The sequence below is a fragment of the Calypte anna genome, chromosome 2, assembly GCF_003957555.1.
Source record: "Calypte anna isolate BGI_N300 chromosome 2, bCalAnn1_v1.p, whole genome shotgun sequence".
In the NCBI taxonomy this organism is placed as follows: Eukaryota; Metazoa; Chordata; class Aves; order Apodiformes; family Trochilidae; genus Calypte; species Calypte anna.
Window position 1 is genome coordinate 137,603,340 of NC_044245.1, and position 18,598 is coordinate 137,621,937.

The 18,598-nt window shown below is 41.6% G+C and overlaps 1 protein-coding gene across 2 annotated transcripts in view; it reads right to left on the minus strand.

Annotated features, from left to right (window-relative positions):
* Positions 1 to 10,808: 10,808 nt before the first annotated feature.
* Positions 10,809 to 18,598, minus strand: part of TNFRSF11B (TNF receptor superfamily member 11b) — a 98,851-nt gene continuing 91,061 nt past the window's right edge. For both annotated transcript variants that reach the window (XM_030446380.1, XM_030446378.1), the window contains exons 3-6: positions 17,256 to 17,625; positions 13,456 to 13,650; positions 12,998 to 13,222; positions 10,809 to 11,942 (exon numbers count right to left, since the gene is read on the minus strand). In XM_030446380.1, coding sequence (XP_030302240.1) covers positions 11,554 to 11,942; positions 12,998 to 13,222; positions 13,456 to 13,650; positions 17,256 to 17,625 — 1,179 coding nt within the window. In that variant the 3' untranslated portion in view covers positions 10,809 to 11,553. The remainder of the gene's footprint in view (positions 11,943 to 12,997; positions 13,223 to 13,455; positions 13,651 to 17,255; positions 17,626 to 18,598) is intronic.

Genomic DNA, 18,598 nt, shown 5'->3' on the forward strand with positions numbered 1-18,598 from the left:
GCCTGTTTGCCTTCAAATGAATGAGTCTCTTCAGAAGGAGAAGCTTATTTTGAACCCCTGGCTTTGACTGCTAGAGTCCTTTCAAATTTTCCCATGTGAATGATGTAAACCCTTTGACTTTCTCAGCTGGGGTTCCCTCAGCCCTTCCTGACAGAGTAAGGGGAAGTTTCACATTGAGTGAAATGCTGAAGACCCTTTGGATTCTTCCCACTTGTGGCTGTGGTGGGCTGGGTAATGGAGGTGGCTCCGTGGCCGTGGGAGAGGAACAGAGCCCTCTGCCAGGAAGATGCTGTAAAGAAGACCCAAACCAAAGCTCACTCTCTTGTCATATTCAAAGAAACCACCATGCCAATTTTTTCTGAACACAAAGCCATTGGACTAAGTAGCAAGATGTGAAGTGTTAAATGTAGGTGACAGAGACAATATGAAATACTTTTCTTCTCCAGTTGTACTGTTTTGATATGACTTTATTCAAGCATTTAAAGGGAAACCAAGCTATTTCATCAAGGTAACACTGGAGAAGTGACCATGGACTTAATCTGAATTTACTTTTTTTTCTCCATTCTTGCATCATTAAAAGTCCCTAACCATTTTCTTTCAGCTTCCTGCTGTTTCCAATGCAATAGCAATAGAAGTAATAGGAGTAACAATACTAATAGTAATAGGAGTAATAGGAGTTCCCAGATTGCTTCTCCTAGCAGTTACCCCTGTCTTCTCTTCTATCTGGAAATGCATCTCCAGGAACTAGGTATCTCATTTCCTACTCTTTCATGTTGTCTGTGGCCCCTTTCCACTGGAGCTGTAGCACTGTAAAGACAGAGATTGGTCTGGGGTGGGCTGCAGAGCCACCAGAATCAAGTGTTCCCTGAAAAATTTCTTTTCAGTTACAAGAAAAGAGGAACCAAAACAAGGTTCACAGAAAATCTGCAGAGCCCAGATGAAAACTGACACAACAGCATTGCCCAGAAAGTCTTTGGGCAATCAGGTGCCTGTCTGCGGGCTCAAAATTCCCCTTCAGCACAACCAGTAAACGCTTGCTTGGGAAGGAGAAGTGAAAAGTGAGTGGACCTGAAATCTGAGCTTCCACAGGAATTTCTCTGGTTGGTGCTCAGTGCTGTATTTGGGGGATTAAAATGGCTGAGACAGTGTGTCGGGTGGCTGGGTTGGCTCCCAGTGGCTGCAGCTATTGCTTGGGTAATCCCGCGCGGTGCAGCTGAGCTAGAACTAAGTTGTATTCATTTCTCCTCAATCCATCTTTCCAGAAGCAAGAAGATTTTCTTACTGTGAATAACCACTGAAGTTGTGTTTTCCTTCTAATTCTTGTCTGCAGACTGTGACTGTCATGCTGAAAGCATTTCCTTTCGCAGCAGTGACTATCTGTGCCGGCACCGGTGCAGACTGGCTCTGTTTGACTTCTCTGTAGCAATTTAATTTTTCAGTAGCTCTTGTTTTTAAAACACTTAGAAATATAACAGAAACAAATAAGCCTCAGATGCAGGAAGAATACTTTGAATAATAATAATAATGAAAAAATGTAATAAGTAAGACACATCTTTTCATGCCTGACATGGGGCTGAAGTTTGCCTTATACTTTTGGAAACAAACTGTTTGGGCACAAACTGACTGAAGTAAGGAGTGACACCACATCATAAATCAGACACCTTCCCACAAAGGGTAGTTCTAAAAATGACCATCATAAATAAATATTTTCTCATCCATTTCAAATGTCACACAGAGTGAAGAGGATTTCATTGCTTTCAAAGTCTGGCTGGAGAGATGGGAGAGGAACATTGTCTTCATGGCTTGGGATAAGAGCAGAGCTATCTGTAGCCACAATTTAAAATTTAATATTGAATTTTTATTCCTTAGACACAACACTGAGTACCAAAACAAAACAAATTTATGCAGATCAGCTCAACCAATCTATGACAAATGTGTCTAAACTTGCCCTTCTTACAGTAAATCCTCAATCATAAGGAAACATAAAATTGTCTTTTCCTCTCTCTTGCTTTCCCATTTCAATACCTTCCTTTTTCTTGAATAATGTAACTGTCCTACTTCTTTGTATCAGTGCTCAATACTGAGCCATCAGTATCAGTGAGTCAGCGTCCTTTCCCACAAGATTCACTACTTGGGATTTTTCAGGGAAACACTGCCAGCTTGTTATGCCTCAATGGGAATCATTTTGGAAAACACCTTACATTTGGAACATAAAAAAACCCAGCACTGAGCATTATGTAGATGATGGCCAAGGACCTATTATGTCCCCAAAGGATACCTTACCAAGAAGGTAGTAAACTGCTAAGGAGGTGGGGAAAACACCCCAAGCCTCCCTTCACCCTGTGCAAGAGGCTCCCTCCAGGCATAGCTGAACTCCACATCAACTTACACTGAAGCAAGAGTGAATAATACCTCCAGGGCTTCATTGGGAATCCAGTGTTCTCCTACAAAAGAACACAGGTGGTTATTACAGAATTGAATAGATTTTTATTACTATTCTTATTATTGTAATTATTTTAATTTACTGTTTAATTAGTGAACTCAGGAAGTATACATTTATTTCTACAGTTAGACATTCCATGGGAATATCTCTGGGGCATGAGAGCAAACCCAGGAAACTGCTGATTAATACTTCCTGTGCTGAGCAGTCTCAGAGGTATTTTAGCCCTAAGCAAGCCTAACCAGGCAACAGGACTGATGCCTTTTTTGTGTGTGTCAGATTTATTGTTGCTCCAGTGAAACTAGAGCATGTGTCTTTTAATACTTGCACTGTGGGAGCAATAATAATCCTTCATAGGACTGTATTTTTCTAGCTTAAGGCTTTTCCTAGTTATTACCCTTTATATAACCCAGATTTTTTGGTTGCCCATTCCTTTATTCTGTATTCTGTGGGTGTTGATGTCACAATAACCACCCTCGTAGGATGGTGTCAGAGAGTGGGGACGTTTGTGTGGGACTAGGTGCAATTTCTGCAGTTCTAAAGCAGATGCTAAACACAGGGCAGCACTGACAAGTGGGATTGTGCTTCACCATCCTATCCACTGCTGATGGAGCCTTTGCACTGACAAAATATTTTTAGTAGGGTGGGTTATTTAGGGTGGGGTGTCTCTGGAGCTAATGCAGCTCCTTGCAGTCTCAGTTTGTGCCTTGCAGGTTTTCTGCATGGTAACAGGAGGATGCGCAGCTGGGCAGGAGGGGGGTAACACAAGATGCAACAGCAGAGCCATTTACTCTGCCAGAGCAGAGGAAGGCATTGCATCAATAAAATGTGAACAGCAAGAAAACAGAACAGCAGTAATAGAGCTATTGTGTGGTCACAATGGTCGTAAGGAAAAAAGGACAATGGGACATGAACAGTGTGTGTCTCACCCAACATCACTCTTTGTGAAACGCTTCTCTTTGTGCTCGTGGAAACACTCTACAATTAGTTTAATCTAAGTGATCCCTAAATTAAATGTAACTGACTTGGAGTTTGAATTTGCAGTGCTGAACAGAGCCATTTGGCTACTTTCTTGGGCAGAACTCCTACAATTAAACCTTGGGCCTCATTACAGACTCCCCCAGTACTGCGTGCTCAGTCTGTCAGACAACTCCCTGCAGATTGCACTGGTGTGGGTTTGATGTGCCACATGATTGCAGGGAAAGATTTGCTGCTTCTAAGAACTTCCTGGAGTTATTCTGAGTTTATTATTGTTAAAATAAAAGTTGTTTTTTTCTTCATCTCTGAGGAAAAGGGGCAAACCTGTAGGCCTCAAAATTCTTCCAGATTTGTGCATTTCAGTAAAATACAGAATTCAGCACCCTGCTGCAAACCCATAAGTTAGGATTTAAGAAGTCTGCCATCTGTTAAGTAAAACGTCACAGGCTCCCTTCAACAGGATATGCTGTATGTCAGGGAATTATTGTAAAAATGGGATAAGCGGGGTAGTTTCAGGCTTACTGCCATAGTAGAGTTACAAAATTAGCTACAGAACTGACTGTTTACTCTGGCTGATAAATGAATCCACACCTCCTTGAGTGCAAGGTATCTTTCCTGTCTCTCAAGAACCACTGGCTGCCCAAGCATTCTGGGATTAAGTTTCTGCTTCACATGTTTTGTTTTTTCCATTGACCTAGGTGGATTCACTCCAGATTTGTGCAGACACAAACTGTGGGGGAATCCAGCCACACACAGGAGATCCTTGTTCTCCAGCGGTACAGATGGGATGAGCAAGCCTGTCCTGCAGATGCAAAGCATTTCATGTGAGAACCTGCTGCCCCATGCAACCACTGTCCCTGCTCCACACCCACCAGCCCCATGGATCGAGTCCATCTTTGGGCTGCAGGGACAGAAAGCTCCATCTGTACCACAGGATTGATGCCCACAGCCTGTTGCCATCCCTCTTTTTGAAGGCTGAGCCACTGCACCAATTAGGTTGGACGGGTTATCTCATAGCCTGCAGATGCAGCTGCTTTCCTCAGATGCTGGAGGAGAGGAGAGAGAACACTGTATGTCCTAGCCATCCCACCCTAGCAGGTAATTTTATGTTTGTGCAGTGGTTTGACCCTGGCTGGATGCCAGGTGCCCACCAACGCCCCTCACTCCTTCCCCTCCTCAGCTGGACATGGGACAGAAATATAGCAAAGAGCTTGGGAGTCAAGGTAAGGACAGGACAAAATAGTTCTATTACCATCACAGACAAAACAGAATCAAGTTAGGGAAAATTAATTTATTACCAATAGAATCAGAGTAGTATAATAAGAAATAAAACTGAGTCTTAAAGCATCTCCCCCCTACCCATCCCAGGCTCATCTTCACTCCCAGGTTCTCTACCTGCTGCCCCTGAGCAGTGCAGGGGGATGGGCAATGGGGTTCATAGTCACTTCATCAGAAATTGTTTCTGCTGGGGGAGGACTCCTCATTCCTCAACCCCTGCTCCAGCATAGGCTCCCTCCCATAGGAGAGAGTCCTCCATGAGCTCCTTTGATGTGAGTCCTTCTCATGGGCTGCAGTTCTTCATGAACTGCTCCAGTGTGGGTCTCCAACAGGGTGCAGTCGTTCAGGAAAAGTGTTCCAGTGTGGATGCTCCATGACATTCCTGCTCCAGCACAGGCTTTCCACAAGGTCACAGTCTCCTTTGGGCATCAACCATCTTCAGCATGGGCTCCTCCATGGGGTGCAGGTGGATACCTGCTCCACTGCAGACTTCCATGGGCTGCATAAGGATGGCCTATCCCACCGTGGTCATCACCATGGGCTGCAGAGGAATATTTGCTCCAGTGGCTGAAGCATGTACATGCCCTCCTTCACTGTCTGCAGAGATGATTCTCTCACATATTCTTACTCCTCTCTTCAGCTGCTGTTGTGCAGGTTTCCCCCCCCCTTCTCAGATGCATTATCCCAGAAGCATGGTTAGCACTGCTGATGGGCTCAGCCTTGGACAGCAGTGGGTATGCCTATTGACCCTATTGAACATGGGAGAACCTTCTAGCGACTTCTCACAGATGCCACTCCTATAGCCTGCCTGCTACCAAACCTTACCACACAAACCCAGTACAGCCTGTTTAATACAAATGCAGCCTCTGCCTGCACTCTTTTCTTTGCCTGTCCAATGCAAATGCAGGCCCTGCCTGCCCATTTCTCTACCATTGTTTATTATGCATGCAGTCTGGCTCCATTCCAGGCTGGAGGCTGGAGGCTTGGTCTTCCTGCCCCTCCTCCAGGCTGAGATAGGGCATCTTTCCAGCAGACAGTGAGGTGAAGCCCCCACGGTGGTCAAGAGACCACCCTTGATGCTGCCTCCCTGCCTGTGTGCACTGCTGGACAAGGAGAGGTGGGCAGTAACAGCTCCAGCTACAGCAGGAAAGTGAAGCAATCACCTGCATCTACATAGGGATTTCTTGGGAGCATTGTATCATGAAGGGGAGCCAGGCCACAAGACCATACTTCACAGAGACACCTAAGCCAGTGACAGAGTGGGGAGGCAGGGACGCAGTTTCAGCACAAGGACCTTTGCAGTAATTTTCTTGGTGGGGCTAGGCATCCTTGTTCTGAGTTTACAGTGTCCAAACCCTTGCAGAGTACAGAGAGATCCTGGGAGCATCATTGGGTCACCACTTATGCAGCTGAGCACTGAACTGCTCTTTCTGTGAGCATCCTCTGCCAACACAAAACTACCTAAATATTGCTATGCGGTCTTGGTCATTAGCTTCCAAAGAAATCTCTTCCTTTCAAAGAAGTCTTTTCTCTAAGTGCTTGGTTTTGGTCATTATTTCAAGACAAAAATTTTGATTTGGAGGCACAAAGTGTAGTTTTCCTGCATCATTCTCCTGGCTTCTTGAGGTTTTAGCATGCCCGTTTTCCTAGACTTCCCAGACACATCTCAGCAGCAGTACCTAACCCATTCCTCATATCCCTGAGCTGACTCCCAACCCACGCAGCATGAAACCAAGCTGCTCTTCTCTACCTCCCAGAGACCGGAATAGTCTGGTTTCCCGCTGCCTTCGCTGGCCTGCCAGACACTCTCAGCTTATTTTGTTTCAATCCAAAGAACACGCCCTTCTTCAAGCACTGACACATCTTCCCGGTGTGGACACCCTTCCCGAAAATGTTGGTCTATGTTCATCTTCCAGGAGAGGCTCCTTCAGCCCTTCCGGTGTTCGGGCACCTTGATGTCTCTGTCCCTTCCCTTCAAAGGACAGAGGGACCTGATCCATCTCTGACTGGCCATGAATTTCCATTGCATTAGACAGGACTGACCATCCTTTAGGATGTATTATCTCACTCATCAGGAGTGCCACGGGCAGAACTGAAGCATGATACCAATACCACATTGTTGATACTATCAACAGACAGAAATCTTGTTTCGTGTGCTGTCAAAATTCTTCACATCCAGAATGATGTATATCCTAGTTGCTATAAAGTTTAATTATTTATTTATTTAAAAGTGGATGAAGACTTTCCTTCTTAGATACATAAAAAAAGAGAAAAACATTCTCCAGAAACTTCAGTCTTCACCGTTATTGAACCACGCCCTGTCCTCTTCATGTAAGAAATATTGCCAAAGCCACAATCTTTCATCATGTGGTTCCTTTTAAATAACCTCCTAGGTACTAAAGGTCAGGGTGATTTAAAAAAAAAAAATAACCTGGTAGTATGAAAGAACTTTTTTTAAATGCAAAAAGACAAACAGAGAAATCCTACGCAAACTTGCCATAAATACAAGGGATGAAGATGATGATGGGTGGAATAAACTACGTCCACATTGCGTTCACCTGCTTCGCTTTGTCTCTAGTTGTGTTCAGTTCAAAACTCTAAGCTAAAAATAGAATGACTCAATTCATTGCAATTCTGAGTCCAATTCTTAGAGCCCTTCCCCATAGATTTGTCCTCCAGCTCCAGAGGAAACAGTCACTTACATAAGAACTGCAGCCTTAGCTTTGTAGATACTTTTATCCATTCTCACTACTGAGCTTATTGACAATATTGGTTCTACCATCTAATTAAAATGAAGGAAGAGATAATAAAACTCCCTTTTTTCCCAATTATCTTGGTCCAATTTTTTTGCTTCTCTACATTATTTCAACAAAGAAATATTTTGGAGGGTGGGTATTTCCTATACTTGACATCTGTCCAAAACTGAATAGTTCTGGTGGTCTGCAGGAACTGGTACTTCTTATTTCTAAGCCACAGTTTTGAATTACATTTAAGGCTGAAAATTCAGGCACTTCTAAGGTGATGCACAAGCAAAATAGATAAATGCCTTGCAGATGGCAATGTTGAGTCGTACCAGGATGTGCAGGACATGTCTTCAGATGATGGAGTGTCTGGTTTAATTGATTTTACCATCACTGACTATTGAAGCCCCCAGCACATGTTCTATTCATGGTTTGTATGAGCATGAGCTGTGTGTCTATCTGTGGCACTGGTTACAGATGTATGCATTCCTAACCAATTATTTCAACCTGCAGTATTCAGTTTTCTAAACTTTTCAAGGGCTCTCTAATACCAGACTTTATTTTTAAAAGTTCAGTCTCTAGCAGACTGTATTATTGACTGGTAATTTTATTATGTGTGTATCCATGAGTCACAGTCAGGCACCAGGAACCTATTGTGCTTGGTGATGTGCATAGTGTAAAGAAAGAAGATTAAAGAGCTTGATAGCTAGTTTCTGCTTTAGTTTACCTTTTACTCCAAAGCTTTGTGCATTTTCTGGGACCAAGAGGCTGCCTTGCTGGAGGACAAGTGCATATAAAAAAAATAGAAAGCTAAAAAACAGGGTTACAGAAAATGTTGAAATCGTAAAGTTCTGCTTTAACTCCATGGTGGTTTTTTTGATAACTGAGGGTTGTTGCTACTGTTAGAGAACATGGCTGGATAGACAGCTGAAAAACCTGATCTAAAGCCCATCTCAAACATTTCTGTAACTGCATGTCTGTTTTCTCAGTAAAAAAGAAACCATCACGTTCCCTTCCCGGGGCAGCAGAGACAGAGAAGACAGCACACTTCTCTCTCCTCCCTGTTCCTCTCCTCCTGTCCACCCCAAGGCAGGGCTGGTTCTGCTTGTTGGCAGCAAACTTTGGCCTGAGCCTGAGCCTGGTCCACAGCCAGGCTGGGAGGGCAGACACTGGTACCAGGGCAGGCCAGGGTATCCCGAGCACAGCACCTCTCTTTGTGTCACCCCCAAGGCTCAGCTCCAGCTGGCTGTCCACCACTCACACCTCCCTCCTTCTCCCCTCTTCTCCCTCCCCACAGCATCATTTCCTCTGTGCCACAGACACGGGGACCCCTCACCCACCTGCTGCCCGCCACATACCTCCTCTTTCGTCCTGCAGCCTTCCCTGAAAAACAAACCACCACCCCCAAACCCACATCTTTTCCAAGCAACCCTCCTACTTTCTGTTTGCCTCACCCTCTGCCTTATTATCCTGGGTCTTGCTTTTGTTTGTCTTGGCTATTTTGGGCCGGAGGCTCTTTGGGGAAGGGAATACAGTTTAAGTGTCTCCTGCTCAGGATGTGAAGTGTTCGATTTCCTTCCAGCTGAGAGAAGCTGAATTGATAAATGAGGCATAAACTGGCTAAGAAGTATCTACCTGAGCATGGGCACAGGGTTAGCTGAATCAGCTTGAACAGGTGTAATTCATTAAACAGGTGGAACTTTATGCTTAGGAAAGAAAAAACATCCTATTTTAAAAGGCACAGGTTATAGTTTGCTGCTGAAGTTTTTGAGGAAATCCAATGAAGGCTACACTCGACTGCAGTGAAGTATATAGCATGTTCATATGGCAGCTATAGAATAAACTCTGCCTTGTGGCTCTGAGCACCTTCTTCAGTATTGTCATTCATGCAGGACCACAAATATTTAGTATTAGTTACAATGAGAGTTACCTATAATCACTTGGAACATTGAAGTACAAATGTATACATTAAAAACAGTACCATGTGCTGAGAAGCAAGTGTCCTTTCCTCTAGCCAACAGCTCCAGATAGTGATTCCACTAATACATTTTTAAATTTTATTACTACTTAATACTATAAATATACTAACAATTGATTGTTGTATGAAATAGAGCTAATGTGGAAAAGTGTGTGGGTTTCCTCTTCATTTCACTGTCAGTAAAGATTGTTCTCATTTTAATACCTACAACACCCCAAACCTCCACACCTGGCAGAGTCATGGAAACATCTGGTCTCTATTTTACAGATTTATGGCTCTGTTACCATCTTTTATGCCTTTTAATTATATTTAAAAGCAGTTGCTATTGTAAAAGCATGTAAATTATTACAAATTAATCAGCACAAACCCAGGAAATTCTTGTATGTGTTCGGCACCATTTCCCAGCTACACTGATAAATGAGATGCTAATGTGAGTGAGTAGCATGTGAAAAATTAAACCAAATTATTTTAAAGCAATATGTCTCATTTTTACCCTCTGCAAGGAGAGCACTTCTGAAGAGCATGTATCATACCTTACCAGGAATCTGTTTCTCATTCTTAGCCTAGGACCCTCCCAACTGTAATAAAGGAGTATTTGTCATACAAGGGTAATGCTGATATCTTTTCCTTCGTTTACACAGAAGAAAAGAATATGATAAGATACTCAAGCTCTGTTCACATGATTAAAAAAACAAAAACCAAACCAACGAAACAACCAAACAACAAAACAAAAACCAAAAAAACCCAACCAAAAATAACCCCCAAGACTAAAACTACAATCTACTCTGCAGCCACCAAAGTCCTTGGCACACACTGCGCAGTGATGCTCACTGCTCCATGAAATTACATGACCTCCTGATAACAACATTCATACACTCTCTGTTCTCTTTTTTGGGGGACCCACTTCTCTGCAGGTGCTGCATTCTGCAGCTGAGGGCGATGGTAAATGATTTTTTTTTTTTTTTTTTAATGTGACCTCTCTGTGCTCCCTTCCTTAAACACAGTGGCAATATGTGAGGTTTTCCAAGCCCATCAGGACCGTGCATCATCTTTCCTCCATGAAATTACAAGCTGTGGTTAGGGCAAAGGTTGTGAGCTCTCTGAGAATGACGCAGGTCTGAGAGTGATGCTGGGCCACACGTGCCTATGGAGTTGTAACAAGTTGTAGCACAACCGCTTGGGCCTTCTGAACTAGAACCTTTAATGCTATTTACCTTTTTTTACACCTGTGCAGAGACCATGAAAACCCAGTACTGGTCAATATTTACTTAGCTCACATAGTAACTACTAAACCAGAGAGAGTAGCAGAGAGCCAAGCCTCAGATAAGCAGCAAAATCCACATGGTCTGCCTTTGTTGTTGTTCCTGCTTCAGCGTCAAGAGTAAAACACAAGTCAAAAAGCAAACTGAAAAATTTAATTGTTTTATAAAATAAGGTTAGGAAATTCTATGTAAAAATCCAGCTTCTTAAATATGGTACATTCACTTTCTCACAGAATATTTAAATATTCAGGTCATTTATGGTATAGTTTCACCGTATTAGAGTTAAAATCATTGGATAAATTAAAACATCCCTACCAAAAGATATCACAACTTATACAAATAAAACTAAGCAATAATAATTTTTTTAAATACAAAAAGTAAAGAAATTAATAACTCTTAGAGCATGCTACAAAATTTTGCCAGAAAAATATATGGGATCATTTTTGTTTAACTAGAAAATATACAGTGTGCATTTCATTTGTCTACCTAAATTCAGTTTCATACACCTTCCATTTAACTTAATAAATATGTACAACAAAAATGTTTATTCCTCGAATAATATAAATAGCAAATACTGTAGGAGAGCCTGGTTCAGCATTCCCTTCTCATCTAGAGACAATAGTGGAGCTTTTCAACTCTGAATGTGCAAAAATGCAGAATCAGGCTCTTAGTGTTATCAACAGGTTAATAGCTTTTAAAGAAGTGATTTTATTAAAAAATAAAACCCTCCAACAACACTGCAAAAGACTTAGATCTATTCCAGTCAGGCATTTCTATAAATAGTTAGACATAATGCAGGGAAACAATGCTCCAGTTTAATTACTGCTGGCAGTAATTGCAGAAAAATAGTCAGTGGGGAATGAAAGATATCTGGAATTAGACACATCTTACTTTCACTGATTTAACTTGGTTCCCTACCATTTCTAATAAGAGTTTCTGGTATAATCTATACATTGTAAATCTGTGAAGAAACTTAATCACCTTCTTCAGACTTTGGATGGTTTGTTTTGGAAAGTGGTGTGTTTTCAAGTGTTTCAGTCCATACATTAAACCTTTAATGGTGTCCTGGTCTCCATTCTTTATTCTCCACAGATTGAGAAGCTTCAGAACTTGCTCTGTAGGCTGACATAGTTTCATTGTGCGCTCAATATCTTCTTTTTCCACTTTCTTGCCTGGTAAGCTTGCCATCAGTGTGTTGAGATGTTCAAAGGTGAGGTTTGGGTGGCCAATATGCTTTAAGATGCTATTTTCACAAAGGTCAATATCTACAGAAAGCAAAAAGAGACGAGTTCAATGCACTAAAACTTTTCCATGGCTTGCAAAAAATCATCCAAAATTTCAAGGTGAATATTCCTTCCCAATTATAAATTTTTGTTACTTTGTTTCAAAAAATTCTCTCAACAATGCCTTTTTTTTTTTTTTTGGGCTCCAAATAGCCTCAAATCTCAAACTTCATAGCAAGTATTTATTGCTATTCGCTTGTTTCATCTGTCTTATAACACCTTCTGTGTATGTGATAGGACTCCTAATACTTGTTTTCAGTGCATGAAAATTTTGCTCTTTTTCAGAAATGAAAAATATACTAAATACTAAAAATGAGTAAAAAAAAAAAATAATTTCTGTAGCATTTTTTACATCTGTTGACTGAGTGGACAAAAGGTCATTTGGATGTGGTGGTTGTTGATGGTGGCTTATTTGTAAAGAGTTGCCCTGAGTCTCATAAAAACCTTGCTGTTAAGATTGCAACACTATTTCACCTTTGACACCTGTCTTGGCAGATGCAGCAGGAACAAATCAGTGAACTGGCATGACAAATAGGTACCAGATGGAAAAAGAAGGGAAAGCCTGTCTGTGTATTCCTCAGTCCCATGTGTCCCCCTTCTGTGAATAGATGTCCTAGTCCGAGCTGTCAATCTCCACTTTAAAAGAAAACATATTGCTCTCTCAGTTGCAGGCATCCAGCTCCCTCTAACCTCAACAGCCACTGCTCAGATATAACAGTGGGAAACGTTTTCCCCACTTGATAAAAATTCTTCATACATCATGCAGTCTCAAAGGGGGATCTTGGCTTTGACACCACACACACTCCCTTGGGGGATGCAAGTCTGGAAAGAATTCAGTTGTTGACTGTGAGGAGAAGCTGAATTCTGTTCTGCTTTCCCCCAGCTTCGCAGCACTTACTGCATCAATAAATCTCACTTAAGCCCTGCAGGTCCTTTCCAGAGCATAACACATCACCAGGAGGTATTTGATTCCAAGCAATTTCTAAAAAAACATTTAGAAGGTTGCTTTTAATTTATATACTATCAAAATAAGTTACCTCGAACAATCTTCTTGACCATATCCTGTTCTTTGTTTTGCTGCTTCCATAATTTCAAAAGCTGGAAGGTCTGCTCCTGGGGACTGTGCCTTTGTTTAATCCTTTCGATATTTTCTGTGCTAACCTTTGTCCCAGGCAAACTATCTGCTAGTAAGTTCAGCCAGTTAGGTGTGAGATAAGTAGGAACAGCAAACCTGAAAAAAGCCTCCTCACACAGGGTTACATCTGAAATGAGAAAGAAAAGAAGAATGTGACAGTTGTTCTGATCTCTGCTATCCTGATTGTCTCTGGAAAAAAAAAAGGCAAGTAGCAAGAATGATAAGAGCAAAATGATTAAATTAAAAAGTGGTCTTTATAGTGCTGTTTCTCTCTGTGCTCGAGTTCCATTTGGTCTGACCTACAATAATTAAATAAGAAAGGTTTGCACACCGTGCACACTTCCTCAGTATGATACATACCTATTCCACATTTTTGAGGTGTCACATCTGTATTTTCCTGGCAGATGTTGTCACGAACTGCATTTCCCTTTAATGCTGTTTTGAAACCCAGCGCACTACAGTTTGTGTGCTTTAGACAGGCTGCTTTGGATGATGTTTCATTGGAAAAAAACCCTTCTGGACATTTCTTACAGACAGTATCACTCTCAGGGGTACCTGTGGAAACAGGAGTACAATGCCTCCAATTATATATAATCTCAACTGTGGAAAAAAAAAATTGCCCAAAATTGCACTGTTTTCTACTTTTCATATTTCTGATCTATTAACATATCACTTTTAGAGAGAAAGAAACAGTAACACTTTAATTTTTATAAATAGAAGAGATTCTTTAGGAGAATTATATTTTTTCTGGAGTAAATTAACAGTATTCTTACATACACCTGTAACCAACTTTAAATCAGCAAAAAATAAAACTACTGATTAAAACAGTAGTTGAGTCAAGTACCATTTGTAAATTAGTAATTGTTTGAATCTATTTAGACATTACATGATGTCTGACTTCATCCTTTAGTTGTACAGATTCTGTAAAATAATTAAATGGCACAAGAAACTGCTCTAAATTTTAGTTTACACTATTTGCACAGAGCCTTACTCAAATGTATTACTTTATTTCTGGCTAAAAATGTACTTTAGCTAAATATCAACTAGAGACTCTCTGAAAAGTCCTTTTCCTGATCAAATATTAAATTGTACAGATCAATAGAATTTTAGCAATATTCTTCAGCTTTTTTGTGGGCTTGAATGAAATATAATGTAAATCAAATAAACTGTCCAATATATCAAAAATATTTAAAATACAAACATATGTTTTGCTTGGTGCTTTACTTCCGTAAGACATTGTTTTTCTTCAAAACAAAAAAAAAAAAGATACAACCATAGATTTACAATCAATGGTTCTATCACATTGGCAATGAGGAAGAAAATCAATGCATGAAATCTGAAACACTGCAAATAGTCTGACCACGGCCGTCAGGAAAATAACAGCACCAATAAATGCTGAATAGTCACTCTTAATTCAAGCTTATTCACCCAGCATGTCAGCAAGTGCCTAAAGGCTAATATATAATAGTGCATTATTGAACATGAACTTAAGCACATGCTTATAATTCTTCGGAAATAATTAGAAGCTATATTTGAATAAGAAAACGCCTCCATCTAGTGTATTTTAGAAGTATTTACATGTGGATGCTTTATTTAAAGCTTGCTTTTATGTAAATTGTATTTATTTTGAGCATTTCCTTATAGTACGAATCTCCAGTTTCCAACCAGCTGTGAAATAAAGAATAAAACTTGCATAAACCCAACCTGGTACTTCTTTCATCAGACAACAAGTGAAAACGAAGGATAATTTTTTTAGTTGTGTGCCTGAAAATCAGAGACCCTGTATATTGCCATTCCCCCCAAATCCTCCCCTTTCAGCAGGCAGTGCCCAGACCGCAGCAGCAGCAGCAGGGGTTGCCCTTGCAGTTCCTTGCATGGTGTGCACTGCCTGGGATGTATGAAACTCCAGCCAACACCTGCACCTGAGCAGGCAGTCATCAGCTTTGTTGAGAAGTCAGAATTTTTAGTAACTTTCCCAGCCACAGACACGCTGCTGGGCTGTTCTAGCAGGGAGGGGCAGAAAAGAGAGTCCCTGCAAACAGTGCATCGTTCTGCTCAGAGCTTCCCATATAACCAGCTGATCTATCAGTGTCCTCAGGCTTGAGCAGGCAGTCACCTCCCAGCTTTGCCAGATTCTTCTTTGATGCTGATCTGGTTGCTCTTGTTCAGAGCACACACTGCCACAGCTCAGCCCCCCTTCTCTGCTCCCCCCCAGCTTGCTCGGAATTCCCCATTTTCCCGCTGGGGAACGGCAGCTGCCATCGGGGAGATGCTGCAGCGTTGGAGCAGTGCTGCTTCCCCAGCACCCTGCTGCTAAAACCTCTGCCCTGTACAGGGACAGCCACGTCAGAAAGGAACAAAACCTTAATCTGCACTTGCAAAAGGGGATTACCAAAGGAAAGTGATCTGCCCAGCGTCACCACGAGCAACCAGAAGTAGGAAAACACATTTCTAATGCTTCAGGCTTTGAATGAGAAACTGAACCACACTGTCTCCCTGTGTGGCATTGGAAGCATTTTTTCTACACTTGGGTTTTATTTCACCTGAATTTACATCATTACAAACTTCAAGGCTATCATATGCCATAAAGCAGCAGCACAGTGTGGTCCACGCTTTTTAAATTCTCAGACAATGCCTCACTTCAAAAAATGAATATTGGCACAGGGGGATGCAATTATTTTTACAATGTTTTCATTCCTTGTTTGAGGTCTGCTTGGGTTTAGCTGTTTCATTCTGATGGTCTTTAGGAAACCAACTGTCCAATAAATTACACTATTCAACGATTTATCTTCTTCCAAAGTTTCTTTCATTTTGAACTGAGGAATTAAAATTTGTCGTCCACAGCTGCACTGTGCTAGCAGGGATGCAGTGGGCTGGGTGCTCTGAGAATTTATGCTTCCTTGTTTGTCTCCCAGTCTTTCTGAGAACTGTTTCTGGCTTCTTTTGACTTACTGCTGAGATAGGGTGGAATCTCCTTAACCAAGCCCCTGGGTGTAATGATTTTGGTTAATGAAGGTGGAAATGCAGTAGCTACTAGTGGAAATACTCAACAGTGGCAAAGCTGTCAGGGTAATGCTTAAGTAACCAATTATTTGGGGACAAGTCAGCAGCTACAGCAGCAACATTACTCCTTATGTCAAAGCTGTTCTCTAATGAGATGCATGTAACCCAAGAAAGAACCCCCAACCTGTCATTCAGCACAGCTCTAAAATGGACAGGCCAGTCCTAGTGTTTCTCACTGCATATACGTAATTCCTAGGGAAATAATTCTGCAGCCTGGAGACTGTTTGTCCCCGAGTTCATGTCCAAGACATTTTGATTTTCTTGTTCTCTTCCTCAGCATTCTCCTTCAGGCAGTTACCAGTCTTTGGAACAATGGCAGTTTACAATTCTTTTAGGCTGAATTGAAGTTAAACTGGAGTTAAACTGGGCCATGACATTTGCCAAATGACAAATTATCTTAAATTAAATTAATTTATCCAAATTAACTTGTTTTGAGAGAAGAATTTATTACTGGTTCAGGAATTTATGTTGTCTTAAATGAAGAGTACATTCCACTGAAAGTGCTGCTTCATTCTGTATCCCCACCAGACCTACAGCACAATGCCAGCCTGCTTGATAAAGAGAAGGTTGTTTGTTTGGTAATAGTAACAGCTTCCCTAAGAGTTCCACTTAGGATGCTGATAATTAATTATTACCACATATTGCTATGATGCTAGAGCAGTATTAATATTGTTATAATTATACACTTGGTGTCAAACATGTAGTGCTCCTGGTGTTTGTCAAGATATACAGTCTCTTGAAACAGCAGATTTCAAAATGAAAAACATTATTATTTATCACACACAGAAATACTACATTCCAGATAATGTTCCTTTAAGAGAGGCAATCCATCATGTTTCTCATTAGAGTGCAATTTGCTACATTTGCTGCTGCCATTAAGTTATATATTACAGTAGGAATAGGGTATTCCACTGAGAATTGTTCCTTTGGCTACTGTCCAAATGACACAAGCTAGGAACAGGTTCAATTGGCTTTACAATTTACTGTCCTGTAATTTCATATGGATGAGCCTCTTTCCCAATCTTGTAACTGCCACGAGCTGTCGACGTGCTGTAGAGCTCTAATTAAGTCTGTGTGTACTGAAAATCACTACATACCTGGTTGTGCAACACCAAATCCAGGAGGACACTCCGTGTGCTTTAAACAAAACTCGAGCTCCAGGTATCTGCCCTCGACGCACTCGCAGACACGGTTCTGGGTGCTGGTGCACTCCTGCTTCACGTACTGCAGCTCTTTGCAAACAGCACTGCAGTACTGGCACTCATCATTGCTGCTCCACTCCTCAGAGTAGTACTGGTCTGGACACGGGGCACACTGTGTCGGGCTGGTGGCCGTACAGTGCTGCTTGACATAGGTCCCAGGAGGGCACTGGTCACACAGCAGTTGACGAGATGTCCCTGGGTCGTAATGGGGATACTTGGGAGGAGAGTCATCCTGGATGGTCCACTTAACAGCAATGTCCAACAGCTGGCAACAGGAAAACAAAACATCACTCACTTAAGTTCTGGGGAGCAACACCGTCACAAAGAAATCTACATTTTCATGAGTTTATGAGTCTGACTGCATCTCTATCTTCAAACAAAGTGTTAGCCAGTTTCTAAACTCTCTTATATCTGTCTTAGAATGGGAAAAATTTATGATCTTACCCAACAAATCTTTGCACCGTTAAGTGCTTTCTTGTTGTTCCATAGATGTAGATCCTCTTCTTCCCTCATTTACATCCCTTTATATCACTAGACTTTTTACAGTCTGGCACCAGAGAACGTGGACTATTAGTTTCATTGGCATCATCCTCAATGCACAGCAAGTTGAGGATTACACACCTTTTGTGTTCCTGAGTATCAAGTACTTCAGATGCAAAAGAACTTGTAAGTATCCGAGCATACAAATCTGACCAGCATAAAGATTTATGCACAAAAGCTGGAAGAGGCCAGGCTAATGCTTCCACTTCCTATCTAAATCAGTCTTATGGCTGTTGTGAGACCTGCACATGTCACAGCTGCTACACTCCTTCTGCAACAGTCTGATTTGCTGGTGCACTTTGGGATCTAGAGGTCTGAGATGACACCGCTCTTCGGCATAGAGAACCTCCATAGCATGTGATTTTGGTCCAGTAATTGAAAATTAAGTTCTGTGATTCCATCACCCTATCAAGAAAACAACTTTGGGGTTTGCTCCCTGTGTACTGCCCTGAGCACCACAGGGCTGGCTGACAGCTCACTCTGTCCACCAACGACGCAGTTCTGTCCCAGCACCATAGAACCAATGTGCAACTTCTCTTTTGAAACTTGTAGTTTTATAAAGACAAAGTAAATCAGCTCTGGGTTAAGTTTCATTGTGTTGTTTGTTTTTTTTTTCTATGCATCCGTCCCCATTATAGATCCAACTGTCTTTTCTTTGCCGCTATTTAAATCCCAGTCAGCTAATAGAGTGGCCAATT